The sequence below is a fragment of the Homarus americanus genome, unplaced genomic scaffold (assembly GCF_018991925.1).
Source record: "Homarus americanus isolate GMGI-L3 unplaced genomic scaffold, GMGI_Hamer_2.0 scaffold48354, whole genome shotgun sequence".
Classification (NCBI taxonomy): Eukaryota; Metazoa; Arthropoda; class Malacostraca; order Decapoda; family Nephropidae; genus Homarus; species Homarus americanus.
The window spans coordinates 1,116,210-1,135,596 of NW_024723833.1; the positions used below are offsets into that span (position 1 = coordinate 1,116,210).

General features: G+C 46.7%; 1 protein-coding gene across 1 annotated transcript in view; it reads left to right on the forward strand.

Moving 5' to 3' along the window:
• Positions 1–1,028: 1,028 nt before the first annotated feature.
• LOC121863878 (vitamin K-dependent gamma-carboxylase-like) overlaps positions 1,029–19,387 on the forward strand; it is a 67,011-nt gene continuing 48,652 nt past the window's right edge. Inside the window, exons 1-2 of the mRNA XM_042362793.1 lie at positions 1,029–1,138; positions 3,796–3,973. Coding sequence (XP_042218727.1) covers positions 1,029–1,138; positions 3,796–3,973 — 288 coding nt within the window. The remainder of the gene's footprint in view (positions 1,139–3,795; positions 3,974–19,387) is intronic.

Genomic DNA, 19,387 nt, shown 5'->3' on the forward strand with positions numbered 1-19,387 from the left:
ATTGCCTGCGCCCATGATGGTGCGATATAACACTGAATGTGTGTACCATGTTGGTGGTGATGGTAACACTGAATGTGTACGATGATGGTGGTGATGGTAACACTGCCTGTCTGTACCATGATGGTGGTGATGGTAACACTGCCTGTGTGTACCATAATGGTTTTGATGGCAACACTGCCTGTGTGTACCATGTTGGTGGTGATGGTAACACTGAATGTGTGTACGATGATGGTGGTGATAGTAACACTGCCTGTGTGTACCATGATGGTGGTGATGGTATTATTGCCTGTGTCTATTCTGATTGTAGTGATGGTATCACTGTCTGAACCAGAGTGATACTGTGATTTAATTCCTTTAATGCATTTAATTTTTCTTTATAATTCCGATCTCAGGTATAACCCTTGTTCCCCAGAGTAGTGTTTAAGTTAGGTTAGGAATTGTGCATCTGTTGGGGTGATATAATTTTGTTGAAAGCCCTTAAGGCCTGTTTCATGTGTGCAAGCAACATTTCTTAATACTTTAAATTTATTGATGCCTGAGTTTCTAATAATTTCAATATCATGTATAACTTTTATTCCCCAGAGTCGTGTTTTAAGTTCAAGTTAAGAGGTGCGCATATTGGTGCACCATTATTTGATTGTGTTTGTAGTGTTGGAGGGAATATAAGTGTCTAAATTTTACAGTGTGTCTCATTCATCCCAGTCACAGACGCTATCCTTCCACGGGTCACGGACAAGTCATTTTGTTTAGTAGATTTTAGTGTTCTTGTGCTGGTTCGGGATTTTTCTCACTAAGGGGCGCTTCCACTGCAATTACCATCTAACAATCTTTAATAAACCCCAAGTCAAGTGAGAAATTAAAGTCCAGTAAATTCCGACCGGTTACATATATATATATATATATATATATATATATATATATATAAATATATATATATATATATATATATATATATATATATATATATATATATATATACATATGTGTATATATATATATTTTTTTTTTTTTTTTACAGTATATAAAATATGGACACACACATGGGTGAAGCTAATTATGTTAGGAGACATGTGTCTCTGGATTCTATAAAAGAGTCTGCCAAGAACTATACTGTCAGCCAGTCTTATACAGGCAGCTGGTTAGTGATATGGGACGAAAAGCATCAGGCTGTCCTGGTTTCGGTATTGGTACAACAATACTGCTGGTCCATGATGTGGGTAGTTGGCCCTCGGCATGACTCATATTGTACAATGCCAATAATGGATTGCCCGGCACACGCCTTAGTAGTCTAACGATGTTGTAGGTGACTCCGTCCTCTCCAGGGGAAGTAGACCTACCCCTGGCGAGGGCGGCGTCAAGCTCCCACTCAGTATATGGAACATCACACTCATCGTGCTGTTTGCCCAGCATAAAGCTAATAAGATTACTTCTCTCTACAGTACAGACTTCGCATCAAGGAGTCCCCGAGTCCTAGCTGGTAACATGTCATAGCTCGACACATGAGCCCACTTTGTTATTAGCTCATTCGACTTTTGCAGAGGGTTTGGATGGGAGACGTGTTTACTGTTTTTACCTCTGATTGTGTTTATGTCTTTCCAGGCTTTGCTGAGGGATGTGTGTTGGTTCAGGCTGTTGACATATGTCTCCCATGCATTTTGTCTGAGTTCGTTTACACGTTCCCTGACAGCAGCAAGGGAAGCTTGATACAATTGTAACATTTGAGGTGTTCTACATTGTCTGTAACCCTTACCCACCCTCCTGACCCTAGCCCTGAGTTTTTTCAGCTCAGGGTCATTATAGCACTGCTGTTGCCTGTTCCCATTATGCTGACCACGTTTTCTCCTTTTTTTGGTGGAGTCATTGTTGGTGAAGTATGTATAAGTCTTATCTATCAGATCGTCATGGAAACTTTGGTAGTTGTCAGGTTAGTAGTCCTTGTACCAGTCATGGATGAAGTCTATGAACTGGCTTTCATGTTCTTGCTTGACTGTGATTCTACGTCTGTTGAGTTCACCACCAGTGGGGGTGTCATTGGCTACATGTATACTAGCTTGGATTGGGCTGTGGTCAGACATAAGATCAGTGACAACATCAGAGCTATGAGTTGTGTATGATAGATTAAAACCAATACACTAGTCTAGACCCCCGCCATAGATGTGTGTTGGTTCATTATTACCTATAATTTGAACATCTTCATATGCGCTGAGAAGTGAGATAAGTCTCCTACCATTGGTGTTAGTGGTGGAGTCACCTAATTTCTTGTGTCTAGTATTCAGGTCACCCATCAGGACAGTGGGCTCAGCGTGTAAAAAGTCTGGGAGATCTGTGTACTGAAGCTGATCTGAGGGAGCATAGGCATTTAGCACGTTGAGTGTGGAGTTGCCCAGGTGGATAGTGATCCCATGGTACTGAAGGTTGGTAGTCTTTTTGGATACAAGAGGTACATGCGGGAGTGACTTCTTAACATACATCAAACATGTGTGAGTAGAACTAGGATCATAATACACATAATTGGGCAGACTGGGTGGGGGCTTACCATTAGGTGTGAGACACTCCTGCAGACACACACTATCGATGTCCTCAGTCACAACTTTGTGGTGTAGGTCTGCGCAGAAGGAAGGGTGGCTGGGCGGCCCACCGCCCTTGGCATTGGATTACCACAACAGCCAACAATGTTTTCCATAGCAACATTACTGTTACTGTTACAATCACTGAGGTCTAAATCTTAGAGGGTATGGCAGTGTGACCTGACGAAAAGGCACAGTATCAGTATCAGATGTGTGTGTGTATACACAGATAGGAGGCGCTCTTTCTGCGTTTATGTTGCTGGCGGCCCCCATGCTGGCAACAGGCGCCGACTGAGGAGTCAGGGACTGAGGGGTCATTTGAGGGAGATTGACCAATAAGAGCACCCTATGTGGGCACTTGTCCCCATATGTGGTTAGACCACACAACCGACCAGGATTTTTTTTTATTTATTGGGCACTCCCCTACATCCTTGTGTAAGGTGAAGCGCAGAAGCGTTTACAGCTCTCAACAGGGAAGCATGCTAAGTTCATGCTTGCCTTTATGTCTCATGAGTTAAGGGCGTAGAAGCCTGAAGAGTCAGGGGCATAAAAGCCTGAAGAGTCAGTGGTTTATGTCATCAAGTTATTGGAAGCTCCAACAACTTTCCTTGAATACGAATTCGCAACTTTCGACTTACAACAGGTACCTACTTTACTGCTAGGTGAACAGGGACTAATGGGGGCTAGGAAGTAAGTCCAAACAACTTCCACCGGCCCGGGAATCGAACCCGTGACCTCTCGCTTGCAAGGCAAGAACGATACCGCTTCGACCACCGATCCCCCAAGTGAGATAAGTTGTGGGATCTCACTTGTAGGTGTATAGGTCGCGACCCTCGGCTGTACCAAATGCGCACTTAACTTCTCACCTGTCACTTGGTGGTTGTGGTCTCAGTCTTATATGGTGTCGGTAACCTGCGTTGCTTGATAGTCAGGACTCGAACCCAGGACTCAATTGAGACATTCATGCATTACTGTTGTATCACCAACTTCCTAGATTAGATTAGGTTATGTTCAGTTAGGATACTTTTGATTAGGTTAGGTTAGGTTAGACTAGATTGGGTTAGATTAGATTAAGTTAGATTAGGTTAAGTTAAATTTGGTTAGGTTAGGCTAGGTTAGGTTAGGTTAGGTTAGGTTAGATTAGGTTAGCTTGAATTTAATCGCCAGGTGAAAATATGTTGGGGTGCTTAATCCTTAGAGGATTCATAAGTTGCCCTTTCTTCTTCAGGGTCATGGATCCTCACCGAGAGCCACACCACTCACCGCAGAGTGAACCAACAGGAGACCCAGAAGAACTTACAGGTCAGCCAGAAGAACTTAAATGGGAGCCAAAGTTAGAGGGACGTAAGGAGGAAGCAGTCGTGTTGGGGATGAGTGACCAGACACATCAGAGCCACTGCGACCAGGTGAGAGAGAGAGAGAGTAGTTTATATAAAACATCAGTTTCAGAAATATTGGAATGCACCAAGAATAAACTCTCCCCGAGTCAAATTCTGCCTGTCTCATTTTTCCTTGATAGTACAGTTCCGATGTTCAGAGCTTGGTTGTCGTTATTTTGTTTTTCCTTTGGACGGAAATTTTACATTTTGGGAAACTAAAGAGTATAATTAATTAAAAACCAATGTTTCTGTTTTCCTGAAAGTATGTACGGCGGCCATCTTGGATTTAAAAAAATGACCACCCACGAAGCATTTTTCTCAATATTTCTGGTTCTATGCCACTTCGGGTCTTGATTATAATGGATAAACTTACATTTTCGGGGCAGTAAATCCAATGGTACGAAGCACAATGTTTTATACTTAGGCAACATCTATGAATAATTAAATCTAAATGGCCTTAAAGGAAAGACTATCAGGGGCAATATTATAGTATAATAAAACGCAATACGATGAAGCAAAATCGTTTACTGGGAAACATCAATTATCATCATCATAATCATCACTTTTGTCATTCAATGTAGTGTCCCGAAAAAATTCATCATTCTGGCACTTTGTACTGCACAGACAGATATCTGAAATGTTAAGTCCTTTGATTTGCAAGAGCATCTGGAAGAGGAACAATCCCTTTTGCACTGACATCTGACCATCTTGATGATAGCCTTGAGGGTTTGGAGGACCTCCGTTGTCATCGGCTTCACTTGACTATCGATATCCTTGTAGAAGCCATTCTGAGCGATACTTGCCTGACCCCATGCTCTAGCCTGGATATGTGTTCTCAGGATGTGGTCTTTAAGAGCGCCAAAGGTGGGAGGAAGTTTGTGATTTGTTCATGTGCTTGCAGAAGCGGTGCCATCGCAGTTCAGGGATATTCACAATCTGGATGCCTTATGGTGAGTATGCAGCACACACGAATGTAGGTAGTTTGGATCGCATATCTTCAGTAGCCTCTGTAAGCTACTGCAGAGCCTTGATGACATATTCATCTGCTTTCAGGAAAACACCAGCCAGATTGTCTTATTCGAGAGAAGCACCCAGTGGTGTCTGTGTAGTACCCAAACACTTACCCTTGATTACAAATTATCAGTCTACAAATTTTCATGTAACTTTCATCATTAAACCATTTCATTAATTTTATTTGAAAACATTAACAATAATTAAACTTTAAAATAGCTAAACAATTAAAGTGGTTGACAGGTGTCTGGTAATGTGAAGGGCAGTAAAAACCATAGTACAATTTAACTTTATAAACAAACTCTATAATAAACTCAGGGCATTTGTGAAGCGGCAAAACAAACAACTATGAGTAAGCATAATAAAAGCATGAGTTATTGGTACAGCAAAACATATCACTAACGTTAAACAAGTCACAAGTTATGGCAGCTCAAGTAACATCTAAAAAAATAATCCATAACCTAATAAATTAATACCTATAAATGTGACAGCCCAAAAGTGCAAATAGACAAAAGGCATGGAAATTAAAACCGCCAATAAAAGCCAAGACTAACTCAACCGGCAATCATTATGTTCCACACACAAACTAGTGATGTTGCTTAAATTACTATATTACTTCAGTTCAAGAAAGTGCTTTGTAAACTTAGAATGCACGTTCTACTTAACTAAGGGACTGGAAATCCTCGAATAAAGGTCAGCCAGCACACACAAATATCGTCCGGGCGATAACAGTGTCTGGTCCAGATGTCACAGTCACACACCACAGACCTCTCGTCACTCGAGTGAGTCGAGTTACATCGTTGTGCATTGTGGGTATGACGTGGCTGTTGTGGACATACATGCTGGTAAGGCCAGCTAACAACTTCAGTAACAATCAATAGCAATGGACACTAATAAAAGCTGACACTAAGCATATGTTGAATTAATTTCAATGTTAAAACCAACAAACTATTAATATTAACAATAAAATCGGTGGGACGAACACAAGAAAATCTTTTGAACGAACCAAGAATGAGTTAAAACAACAAATAAATACAACTGTACAACATAGCTTCCCACCATTATCTCATAAATTAACCCTGACAACATCCAACCTGCCATATCCAGGTTGGACATATTTTGAAATAGAGATAAGATAGAAGACGCTGAGGATTAAGGTTGTTATGTTTTGAAGTTTATTCACGTCAAAACACGATAACCTTAATCCTCAGCGTCTTTTATCTTATTTCTGTCTCCAATCCCCAAGAATTAAGGGTTACGCCTTTGACCCACACATACTGTATGTGAATGAAATACCAATGCACATTAATGCAAATTATGTGTAATATGATTCCCATTTTCACGGATTTCATTTAACCAGCACAACTTTTACGAATTCTTCCAAATGACTTGCGGAAATTTTAGAGGCTAGAAAAAGTTTTGAAACATACATATGTTTATTCACAAGTGTATTTAATATTCTGTGTATGCACCCCCAGCAGCAATGACTTATCGAGTCTACGAGGCATTGGCGTAACAGTCCACCTTGCTCACGTTTTTCTGTGCACACCAGTCCGTCTTGCCACTATGCATTTGCTGAGACCATCATTGTGGAGAGCGATGATGGCACCTTGGGTAGTCCTGCATCTGTCTTCCACATAAAAGGTTGTTGGAGACAAAACTCGGCGGTTCCACTTATCTACCACTTCAGTTGCGCATATGTAATAAATGATTTAATTCCACATCGAATCACAAAAACCGACGTCCTCATGCATAAATCAAAACAAGTAAAGGAGGTTATACAAAGATATCAGTTTCTTAAGGACAGTGCTTTGAAAGAGTAAACTATCACACTGTGGTAGGGGAAAATACCACACATTCTCAAATTATTTCAGTTATTGTTTTCTTCTACTTGTTGGTTTTCTTCCCATTTGTCTACCAATCAAAAACTACAGAGCATTCGACTGTTTATTTTTAGCGCGAATAGAAGGCTATTGTAATACAGTAGAGTACCGTATACTGTAGCAGACTTTTGTGCGATGAAGTATATTAGGGATATACAGTCAGGGGTACCAACCCAACGAATACCACGCGTGGCTGAGGTATTTCCTCTTTCCCGGACCATCTGGAAGCAGCTGAGGATCCGTCATCGCAGGGAGCGAAAAGAAGAGGATCTTAATCAGAAGGACAGGACGTCGTGTCAATATTGTTCGGACGATCGCGCGCGAGTGTTAGTGTTCATTGTGGATAGCCACCCCAGCAACTGCGAGAAATTGGTGTCAGAAAAGACTAGTCTCGGTGCCAAAATTGTTCGGACAGGAACGCGGGAGAGTTAGTGATCAAAACGTACGAGGTCCCGTGTCAATGTGAAGTGCTCTTTCCGTTAATAAACAATGACATTGTGTACACAACTAGGTAACGTTGCGTAAATTAAGTAAGGGCGCCGGAGTAGTGTTTGTGACATCAGTTATGTAGTGAGTCCCTACATTGATTGTGGGGTCTGTGTGGTCGTGTTAAGTGTGACATCACTCGTGCGTATGGCACGTCACGTATTTGAGGGATATCACTCATGCGTATGGCACGCGCTTGTGTGACTTCACTCGTGCGTATGGCACTGTTTGTGTGACGTCATTCGTGTGTATGGCACTGTGTGACGTCACTCGTGCGTATGGCACTATTTGTGTGGCGTCATTCGTGTGTATGGCACTGCGTGACGTCACTCGTGCGTATGGCAAACGTGAGTGTCTCACTCGTGCATATGGCACTGTGTGTGTGACGTCACTCGTGCGTATGACACTGTGTGACGTCACTCCTGCGTATGGCACTGTGTGACGTCACTCGTGTGTATGGCACGCGTCAGTATGACATCTCCAATTGCGTGATATCAGCGATCGTGGGAAGTCACCATGAGTAGTAGCTGATACCAAGAGGTACTGCATACATTTATCGAGAAAGACAGATCCCCCTCGTTGTTGTGGCAGTCATGGACACGGAAGGGAATGAGTTAAAAATGAGACACTGTCGCGCCACACCCACCCCGCCAAGGCAGCCTGAGATAAACCTGTATCCCGAGAAGAGAAGGAACCACCAGACGGAGGGATTGAGGGGCAATTATCTGAGCAATACCAACAGACGCAGCAGATGTTCGCTCACATGACAGCGATGTAGAACATTACCAAAGGTATGAATCGACTACAAAGTAAGGGCAGCACAGAACTAAGTGATAGCAAAGCCAACCTCCAAAAGGAGGACCTCAAAAGAACAACTCAGGAACCCATAGCCACTGAGACACCGGCTGATGCAGCATCATACTTCACAGACGGCTCGGTGGACCAAAACATCATAGATCCGAAGCGGCCTTCTACACCCAAGGTCAGACCCTCCTATTGAGACTTTCTAATGACTGCTCCACCCTACAAACAGAGCTGGTAGCAATCTCAAAGGCCCAAACAAACCACATTCACCACCTTCTCCGGGTCATCACACGATACCCACCACCCAGATAGCTTAGGAAGTATCCTCCCCAGCAAGTGCGGACTCCAGTTCGGGGGGCGCGCCACTCCGAAACTGACCACGTCCAAGAGTGGGGGTTGGTGGCAAGCGTTCACTGACCGAGGGTCCGCTTACACTTGCAAACCTGCAGTATCCTTTCATACCTGCAGGTCGGATAATTTCCATACCCAATCCCAAATCCGGCCTGGCTGCTCCAAGAGCTCCAGCCAGAACCACCAAACGGGCCGCCTACAGGCAAAAGCCCTTGTTGAACTACGGCCCAACACTCTCAACAACAACTGTAGGTTATGTATCTAAGCTACTGTGCCGAGTAGCATTTATATATATAATCACGTGGCAACACTGCACGTGTTATGTGGCAACATTGCCCCGAGGCTGCCATATGGCAAGGCGCCTCAGTCTGACTGTGTGAGCCGCGCATGGCACACGCGAGTCACCACTTGTATTTCTCTCATCCATAATAAACGGACTCAGTGTTACTCAGTGTTTCCCTAGCCATCACTGCATTCTTCAGGGCACACTAGTAACCTTCATGGCGCAGTGTCTAGGATCTGTGGACTTACAAAGTGTGTGAACAATGCCGACAGTTACGTCTGCCGGTGATGCGTGTCGACTCATAGTGTGTTGTGTTGCGTTGCGCTGTGTTTCGCCGCGATGTGCAGTGTTGCGCCGTCACAGTGCGTTTTAGTGACGGTGGCAGTGTTAGTGTCAGTGTATTAGTGTGTGTCTAGAGCTGAGAGTTGAGCATTGGCCTGTTTTTTTGTGGTTCCCACGGAGCACGCAGGCGCACACCCTTCTCGTGCGACATCCGGGGGACACTGACGGTCTTGCCGGACCACGCTCCGCTCTCTCAGACACACACACGCACGCACTCACTCACGGACAGAACAGTGGACCTGGACCATATGCGTGATTTTTGCGCTGTTTATGTCATATATATGTGGTTCGAGCTGTTGAGGCGCCACTTTATATATTAAACAGTGCAGTCCACGCACACACAAAGATGGGAGGTAAGAAGGGACGTCAAGATGGGAGACACGACTCCCCACCACCTTCTCCTCCACCGGGCGCAGACTCTCATCCTCCACCTCCAGTGACGGACATCGCCACAATTCTGAAGTGGATGGACGACCGGGACGAGAGACGCAGAGAGATGGAACTTCAGAGGGAGTCGACACGAAGAGAGGAGGAAAAGTTGCGTTTTGAGGCGCTATTGGCGACCCTGGCGCTAACCCACCCTCCCTCACTTGCAGGTAGCGCGCTTCAAGGCGCCAGTACACTCCCTCCTCCACCACACCAGCGTCCTCCAGGTACTCTTGCTACCCCAACAGCTCCCAAGGCATCTGTTCAACCCCCACCCGCCCTCTCACCAGACGTCACGTTTCAGCTTTTTCGTGAGTGGAGGCGGCGTTGGACAGATTACTCCACGATGGTGGACCTTGACAGCATGCCTCCAAACAAACAGCTCATCCAACTGCGAATGTGTTTGTCGCTGGAGACCCAGAGAGTTTTGGAGCACACGTTGCACGTGCCTCCCGACTCTACCTCTTCAGTGACGGATGTGCTCGACCTTTTACAGGAGCATGTTAAGGGTCGGAACAACGAGGCTTTGCGTCGCCGTGCCTTTACCAGCTGCAAGCAGGCGGAGAACGAATCCTTTGACGACTTTTTTGTACGTTTGAGGAGTTTGTCGGAGGAGATCGACGTCTGCAAGGCGCACAGCCGGGAATGTGAGGAAGCCTGGATCAAGCACGGGATCTTGACAGGTGTCAGGCACGAAGAGTTGATGCAGCGACTCATCCCCCTGGACGCTTCCTCCACACTCCAGGTGGTAGTGACTGAATGTCGGTCATACGAGGCCACCAAGTCCGCCACCTCTGCCTTATGGGCCCCACCTGCTGTGAGAGCTATCTCACAATACAAGAAGGATAAGAAGGCGGCCAACAACGCGAAGGCTGCCACACGTTCTTCCACGCCTCCGCCTAGTGCTTCCTGTGGCAGCTGTGGAAAGCAGCACAGCCCCAAGACTTGCCCGGCCGCCGACGCACTGTGTCGTGGATGTGACCGTAAGGGCCACTGGTCTAACACAGACAGGTGCCCTGCACGAGGCCACAAGTGTCAGGCCTGTGGTCGCTATGGACACTACGACAAGTGCTGCCGCCAACCCAAGCCCAAAAGCCCGAGACGAGGAGGACAGCAGTGCACTTCCCTCAGGGTGGTTCGCACGCAGCCCCCTCCAGATGGCCCACGCAGCCCCAAGCAGCAGCGGAGTCACATCAGGAGGGTGGAATCGACCACACGCCCCAGGGCTACCCCTGCCCAGATCCTGTATGGTCACCCTCTCCGCTCTTGCGTTCCTACACACGCCAAGGCCTTTGCAAAGGAGTGGCAGACCAAAGCCGAGAGCTGCTACCGCCGCACCGCTACACGTGCCCAGGACGCCAAGGCTCGGTATGACGACCGTGCCCGCCCTCTTCAGCCCCTGGAGATTGGTGCCCTTGTCCGCGTCCAGGACCCGACGACGACACGTCGGCACAAGGTTGGCATAGTGATGGGCGTCGGCCGGTCGCGGGACTACAAGGTCAGGATGCCGAGTGGCCGTGTCTGGTGGAGGAACCGCCGCTTCCTCCGGCCAGTCCCACCCTCTGCTGCTGGCCCCCTGACCGAAGACGAGTCACCTACACCTCACGAGGATCCGCCCCACAGTGCACCTCGACGCTCGGAGCGACTTAGAACTAAGAAGTCCGCTCATGACAAAGACTATGAGCGTGAGGGGGGAGGGAGATGTAGGTTATGTATCTAAGCTACTGTGCCGAGTAGCATTTATATATATAATCACGAGGCAACACTGCACGTGTTATGTGGCAACATTGCCCCGAGGCTGCCATATGGCAAGGCGCCTCAGTCTGACTGTGTGAGCCGCGCATGGCACACACGAGTCACCACTTGTATTTCTCTCATCCATAATAAACGGACTCAGTGTTACTCAGTGTTTCCCTAGCCATCACTGCATTCTTCAGGGCACACCAGTAACCTTCAACAACGACAACAGAAGATCGCGGAAAGGCGTTATCACTACCAGAGAAACGACCTTCCTGAAACCGAAACTGACGAAGAAGCGCTATATACTGCAAGAGGACTCCCGACGCTTACCTTAACCACGGAGCCGGGAACATTTCACCAGGGGGAGCGCGGAAGTACTTCCAAGCACCAAGCTCGCTCACTGAAACCACTAACGTTGATGAAGGACCAAAAGGGCGACCCACCTAGGTCCGAGGGCTGGGTGAGGAAACAGTTAGAAATTATGAGGTTCTCCCAAAGGCCGGCGCCGAAGTTCAGCGGCAGCAGTCACCAGCACTCTCTGACCCTCTCTCACCATGAACGGTTACGAGTTTGACAACGTGGCGCGGATACGTCCGGATAAGCCGACCTGCCCCAAGAAATTAAACCTCTTAGTTCTCAAGAAGTTCTTTGAAACTAATGGGATCATGGGGGTTACCAAGCTGGAACGACTGAACCTCAATGGAGACATCACGATCACCTTCGCCGAGAAGGGTATGCCCGTACAACTCGCGGAGATACCCGACATCAACGGCATCCCAATAAAGATGATTGCCTACAAATGGGACAACCTGAAGCTGGGAGTAATCTCCCACGCCGAAATTGCCCTCGTGGACCAAGCAGAGCTGAGCGAACTCCTCGAGGGACAACTCCAAGTTGTCAAGAAGCTGTCCGACACCACTGCCCTCATCGGACACCATGCAACCCTACCCAAGGAGGCTCAACTGGCGTGGGTAACTGTGCCAGTCAAGCCCTACTGCAGACCGAAACGCTGCTACCAATGCCAGCACTACGGACACACTGTCAACAAGTGTGAGGCGCAGGAGGACACCTGCTCTCTGTGCGGCAGCCCCGGACACCGCTACGCTGTCTGCCCTAACACAGTGAAAAAATGCGCTGTCTGTGGCGGCCCACATTCCTCCGCCGATCGGACCTGCCCCAAATGGAAGGAGGAATGCAAGATAGCCAAGGCTCGACTTGACAAGAAACTGAGCTACAAAGAGGCCCAAGAAAAGGAAAAAACAGAAGAAAAGAAAAATCAAGAAAAGAAAACCCAAGAAAAGACACACGTCACAAAGAATCAAGAACATGACGAGGCCCCAGGAGCAGAAGCCCACGTGGTCAACCTCACCGTCTCCGACTTCATCCACACTTACGAAAACCTAAGACACGATGAAGACGAAGAACAAGACCCAAACACGAATGAATGGACACTTCAAGAGAACAAGAGGAGGAGGAGAGTAAGAAGAAAATCAACTTCAAGCTAACAAGAATACCAAGACAGAAGACAGAAGACCAAGACATTTCCTCCAAACAAGAAAACACCACACCGAATCAAGCCGACCAAGTACTGAGAAACCATGGCTCAACCCAACACGCACCTGACGCTTGACCTGACGCTCACCTGACTCTGTCCTCCCACCTCCTCGCCGCGTCCAGGCGAGTTGCTGCTGCCTCCAACTTAAACCCCCTCACGCAAGCTGTGTTTAGCCACGGCACCTTTCCCTCCTTCTAAAATTCACTTCAATCCTCCCTTTATCCTTCCCCTGAACCTCCTTCCCCCCTGTCACTCGCATTTAAGTAAGTAAGTAAGTTCAGCGGAGGAGCTTGTGGTGAATACTGGGAGTTAGAGGGACCCTTCCAGCGACACGTTGGGATGCCGCAGATACTTGATGCTTTGAAATTAGAGGCATCTTTCGTCGCCTGCGGCAGCTCCGCTAAGGACGCTTTTCGAGGATGCCTGCAAATACAAGATCCCAAAGCATGGTACATGGAAGCTTTGGACATATTAGAGAAACGTCACGGCAACAAGCACACTTACGTCTGTCAACTAATAAGGTCCAACTGTGAAACTAAATGATGCGAAAGGCTCCCAACAGTTCTCAGACGAACTGGGGAATTGCATGAGGAACTTGAAGATTCTGGGAGAACTACATCAGATTGACAAGTACATCAATACATACGTTAGATGAGAGATTAAAGGGAAAGATAAGGGAAGACTATGTGGATAAGGCGCATAAATACAAAAGGAAGCAAGGGAAGCCTCCTGGGATCTAGTGGATGTTGGAATTGTTACGACCCTTGGGCCTCTTAAGGGTGTAACAATATCACAAATTACACTTTGTACTATAGGTCCAGGAATAGATCCCACCAAATTATCACCTCATTACTACGGGGTATATTGAAATACATGCAGTAGTTTAATAACAGAATATATTAACAAATAAACAAACAATAAGTATATCCGTATGTACAAAAATAAATAAATACAAATTAAATCTGATCAAATAAATGACTCAACCGAGTGACAAAATAATGAACACAAAAGTAAAGACTTATTTAGTCTAGAAACTACGATGAACAACGTGGTCTATCCACCACACGAAACCTCACAAATAAGTAAGTTATTTTCCGTGGAACTCCAAAATATGATTAACAATAATCTTTCACAAATAATACTTTACTTGGTGTTATAAAAGTCGAGCAAGGTTTACACGTTATACCACTAGAAACATATTGTACAATAAGAAAGGAGATACTCTGTACTTAACTAAACACTGCCGGGCCCATACTAAAGTAAACAAAGCGAGCGGACGCGGCAGAAATGACGTCACAAACAAAAGACGTTCACGTTGCGAATCCACAACCAACGATGGAACGCTCACTCGTAACAGAATTCACTATGGATACGGTCGACAAGGCGGAGGAGGCCCCAAAGGGACAAGGACTGGAGGAACCAAACTGAATATAGGCAGACTTACCCTCACGCCAATCCTCGTCGAGGAAGAAACTTGTGGGTCTGGTAACATGAGGAATAAGGACAACCAGAGAAACGGACGATGAACGCTGCTCGTTATGCCGCGGATATCACCTTCTTAAGATGTGCGGACATTCCTCAGCATGTCCACAGGAAAGCGAACTTCCCTCGTAAGGGAAGAACGTCGCTGCTTCACCTGCCTGGGTCGTAATCACCAGATAACGGAGTGCAGCCAGAAGATGGTATGTTGTATAGATGGCTGCTCTGGAGTACACTCGAGGCTTCTGCACTTCACGGGAGTTCTGACAAGCAGTGGCAAGGTGCAACGGGGCAAAGTTGAAAGAGGAGAACACAAGACTAATTTCCAAAGGGTGAAGAGAGCAATCACTGGGGGCGCCTACCAAATAGACATATCACCTGACCACAAGCGACCTGGAATGAGTCAACTTAAGGCCACTATGCCACCACCGGAATCGGCAAATTGTGGAGCTAAATCATGGAAGATCGAAGCCGGTACAAACACCATGGGGAAAAAAAATCCGCATAGATGGGTCAGGGAAACCATAACCAACAACGGAATTGATGATCGGCGTGAAGAACCCAACGACTGCGAGTTGTGACTACAAGGGTCCAGCAGAGTCGCACTTCAAATAGTGAAAGTCAGGGTGGAAGAGAAGAACCAAGAGGCGAAAGGAGCAGTGGTCACCGGAGCTCTCTTGGATTCAGGCAGCAACCGATCATATGTAGTCTAGCTAACCGGCTGCAGACAGAAGGAAGGTCAGTTTCCCTCTCCATTGGCACGATCATGAAAGAAAGAAATAGTGTAAACACCGAAGAGATCAGTGTGAAAGTGGCTAGTGTAGGAGTGAGAAAGAGCCGATCCATCACTATCCCCAAGATCATTGTTGTTGAGAATCTACCGTCTTCTCTGAAAGCGTCGGTCGCAGACACCCAAGACGTCACCATGTGGGAACACCTCCGAGGTACTGCGCTACGCCAAGCACCGAAAAGAGTGGATCTCCTGATAGGTCTAGACATACCACAAGCACTAGCACCATTAGAAGTAGGAACCGGGAAGGAAGGAGAGCAGTTTGCAGCACGCACCCTTCTAGGTTGGACTATAAATGGACCGCTTGGAGTGGTGAGCCGTGATTATGTCGTGATCAACCACTTTGTCAGAATGGCATCACTAAATTCGGAAACAAATCTGGAAAAACAAGTCAGGTACTTCTGGGAATGTGACTCTGCCTGCAGTAACGATGATCCCGTCTCTGTCGAAGACAAGAGAGTGCTGATGCAGTGGTCAACGTCAATTACTCAAGTGGACGGACACAATCAACTTCCCATCCCGTTTCGCTATGAAGAACCGGAACTCCCAGGCAATAAGAAGGATTCAGGCTTACGAACTGGGTCTGTAATCACAAGGAAGTCCTCAAGGCAATTCCACAGACAGAAAAAAACGTGGGAGTAAAGGAAGTAATTTGAAAGACGACAGGCTCCCCACTGAACGAGCGTTGGGAATCTTGTGGGACCTGGAAAAGGACGAACTAGCGGTCCGGGTCCATATTCCTAAGAAACCGGAGACGAAACGAGGTCTTCTGAGTATGGTCAGCTCCATATATGACCCAATGGGACTCATCGCTCCGAGCGTCATAAGAGCCAAAATCATATTCCAAGATTAGTGTAGACGAGGTGTTGGGTGGGATGAACAAATGACTGAACAGAACAGGGTGGCATGACTAAGATAGCTGGATGAACTTCCTCACCTATCACGGGTTCACGTTCCAAGGTGCTACCGACCCGAGGATGCGAATCCAGTGGCTGCCGTGCAACTACACCACTTCTGCGACGCCTCCCAACAAGCGTAGTGAGCTGTATCGTAGTGAGCTGTATCGTATCTGAGGACCATGTGTGAAGATGGAACCCACCATATCTCCTTAGTGTGTTGCAAGGCCAAGCTAGCCGCTCTGAAACAGCAGACCATACCTCGACTCGAGCTCTGCGCGGTAGTACTGGCTGCCAAGGCAGGCAAACAACTACGGCGAGAGCTTGAATTACATATAGACAGGTCAGTGTTCTAGACAGACAGTACGACAGTCCTTCATTACATACGAAACACCGAAAGATGCTTCCATTTCTTCGTGGCCAATCGAGTGGCAACAATGCACGAGGACTCGCAATGCAGAACAATGTCGCCACGTGATGTTGGCACTGAACCCAGCCGACGACGCTAGTCGTGGACTACATGGAGCAGAGCTCAACGAGGAGGGCAGGTAGATTCGGGGACCTGCTTTCCTCTTTTTGGAAGAAGACAGTTGGCCAAAAAGTCCATTGAGGATTCCAGACCTTACAGACGGAGACCCAGAAGTGAAGAAGGAAACCACGGTGCTGACGGCGAACGCTGACCAGGGGGAGGGTACCCTCGATAAGCTATGGGCCAGGTACTCCTCGTGGCATCGACCTCTGAAGAGAGTAGCGTGGATTAGAAGGTTTATAGAATGGCGGCTTGGGAAGCAAAAGAACAAACATCACCGAGAAAATCGGCACCAGGTCAGAGATTTGGAAGAGGCGAAATTAGCTGTCTTAAGATTTATGAAAAAGAAAGGATTCCCTCGAGAACTAGGAATGTTAGAACAGGGACGACCCTGGTGGCCGACTGAAGCATGCCGCTCTCCACCCAGACCAGAAGAATCCCATACTGTTACTAAGGGACAACAGGATCACAGGACTCAACGTGAGAGAGGTACACTCGACTAGAGCTGAACACTCAGGAAGAGAACACACTCAGGCCATAATACGTGAGACGTACTGGATACTTAAGTGCCGCAAATTACTCCCACCGCACAATACGGGCGTGTGTGACTTGTCGGAGAAGCAACTGGAGGCCTACCCACCTTCGCCAAGCCGACCTGCCAGAAGAGCGAGTGCGCCCATGAGGCCAGCCGTTCATCTACACTGGAATTGATTGCTTCGGCCCTTTTTTGGTTAAAGAAGGACGAACCCGGGCGAAGGGATGGGGATGCTTATTCACCTGTCTGACCACCAGAGCCATACACCTAGAAGTCCTCACCTCACTAGACACCGACTCGTTCGTCAATGCTCTGACAAGATTCACTTGCCGTAGGGGACCTCCCAAGTGTATTCGGTCTGACAGGGGAACTAACATGATTGGAGTTAGCCGAGAGTTACGAGAGGCGGTGAGCGGCTGGAACAACAGTGACAAGGTCGGGAATGCCCTCCAACAAAAACATATAAAATGGCAGTTCAATCCCCCGACAGCCTCTCACATGGGAGGAGTGTGGGAGCGACAAATCCGCACTGTAAAGAAGGTCCTCCAGGGAGTGGTGGGCACGCAGACACTAGACGATGAGCGCTTCAACACTTTGTTCTGCGCCGTAGAAGAGATCATCAACGGAAGGCCCATCACCCCAGTGTCTGACGACCCAAAGGATCTAGAAGCACTAACGCCGCTTCACATGCTATGGATGAACCCGGAGACACTGTCCACCGTAGGCGATCGGTCCACGGCAGAAGCGTACCGACGAAGATGGAAGCATGCCCAATTCATTGTGGACCAAATTTGGAAGAGGTGGGTAAAGGAATATCTCCCAACACTACGTCAGCAACAAAAGTTCTTCAAAACTCGCCGTAATCTCCACGCTGGGAATATCGTGATCATCTCTGGACAACCCCTACCCAGGAGTCAGTGATGCTAGGGAGAGTACTGGAGGCTCTACCGAGCAGAGATGGCCTGGTGCGAAGTGTTAAAGTGAAGACAAAGGACTCAGTGTTAATACGCCCAGCGACGAGACTCTGCCTGTTGGAAGAGGTTGGAGAGTGAATCTAATGATATTCCGTGATTTCGAGCAAAGCCCGACAGGGGTAGTGTCATCGCCACGTGCCGGCCACATGTTGATTGAAGAAACTGTTGACAACTCAGGATAGCTTACTAAGCGAGATGGAGCTGGTAGCAGCTGTATGAATGCCTGAGGGACAGTCTATCGCCTTCTACCGTTGAGACAACATCTTGAACTTTCGTTCAACCAACATCTACCAAGAGGATATTATATCTGTTCTCGTTGGTCAAACCCTAGACCCCAAAACGTGAGTGTGATTGTGAACTATTAAATCCTCTAAGAACTCTAAATAACTTTAATAAGTGTATTTATGTACTGCATATTGATCATATTATACAAACTGTGTCCTGATGTATCAGCAGTTGTAACATGTGAGTTATATTTAAGACGTTAATAGGTTATGTACTATATATTGATCGTACTATTTATACTGTGTGTTCTCATATACCAGCATTTGTTATATGTGAATTGTTCTTTAACAGGTTTTGGCCGAATTATACTCATCGCATCAACGACATGGGTCTTATTCTCCTGCACAAACCAAATCGCTCCTATGAGCGGTTAAATTATACGTTCATTATGTAACTTGCACGCTTATTACGGTAAACTTTTATTATTAAATTTTACTTAAATCTTTCGTGACGTATAATTCCAAACCTTTACTCTTGACCTGTTGTGATAAAGTAAGTTTTAAATAAGACAAACTTAGATTTAGGCGCGAAATAGGTAAACACTGGTTTGGAAACAGAGTAGTGGATGAATGGAACAAGTTACCAAATATCATCATTAACTCGAATACGCTGGATAGCTTCAAACATATGTTGGATGCTTATATGAGCAATAGGGGTTGGGTGTAAATAGGACTGCCCAGTATGGGCCAATAGGCCCGCTGCAGTTTCCTCCATTCTTGTGTTCTTGTGTTGTAATCAATTTTAGAATATCTCCTCCAATGCCATGAGCCTCCACTTTTCGCATTAGTCTTTCGTGGGGGACTCTGACGAAGGCTTTGCTAAAGTTGAGATATTCCTCATCCTATTCGTGCCCGTCGTCCACTGATTCGAAAACAGCTGAAAATAATGTTAATAGATTAGTTAGACATGAGCGTCCGCTTGTGAAACCATGTTGGGAATCATTGATCAACTTATGCTTCTCCAGGTGATTTCGAATAGAGTTTTAAATTGTTGCTCCCAGTAATTTGCCTACAATTGATGTTAAACTGATTGGACAGTAGTTAGAGGATATTAGAGCTCACTTTACTCCGAT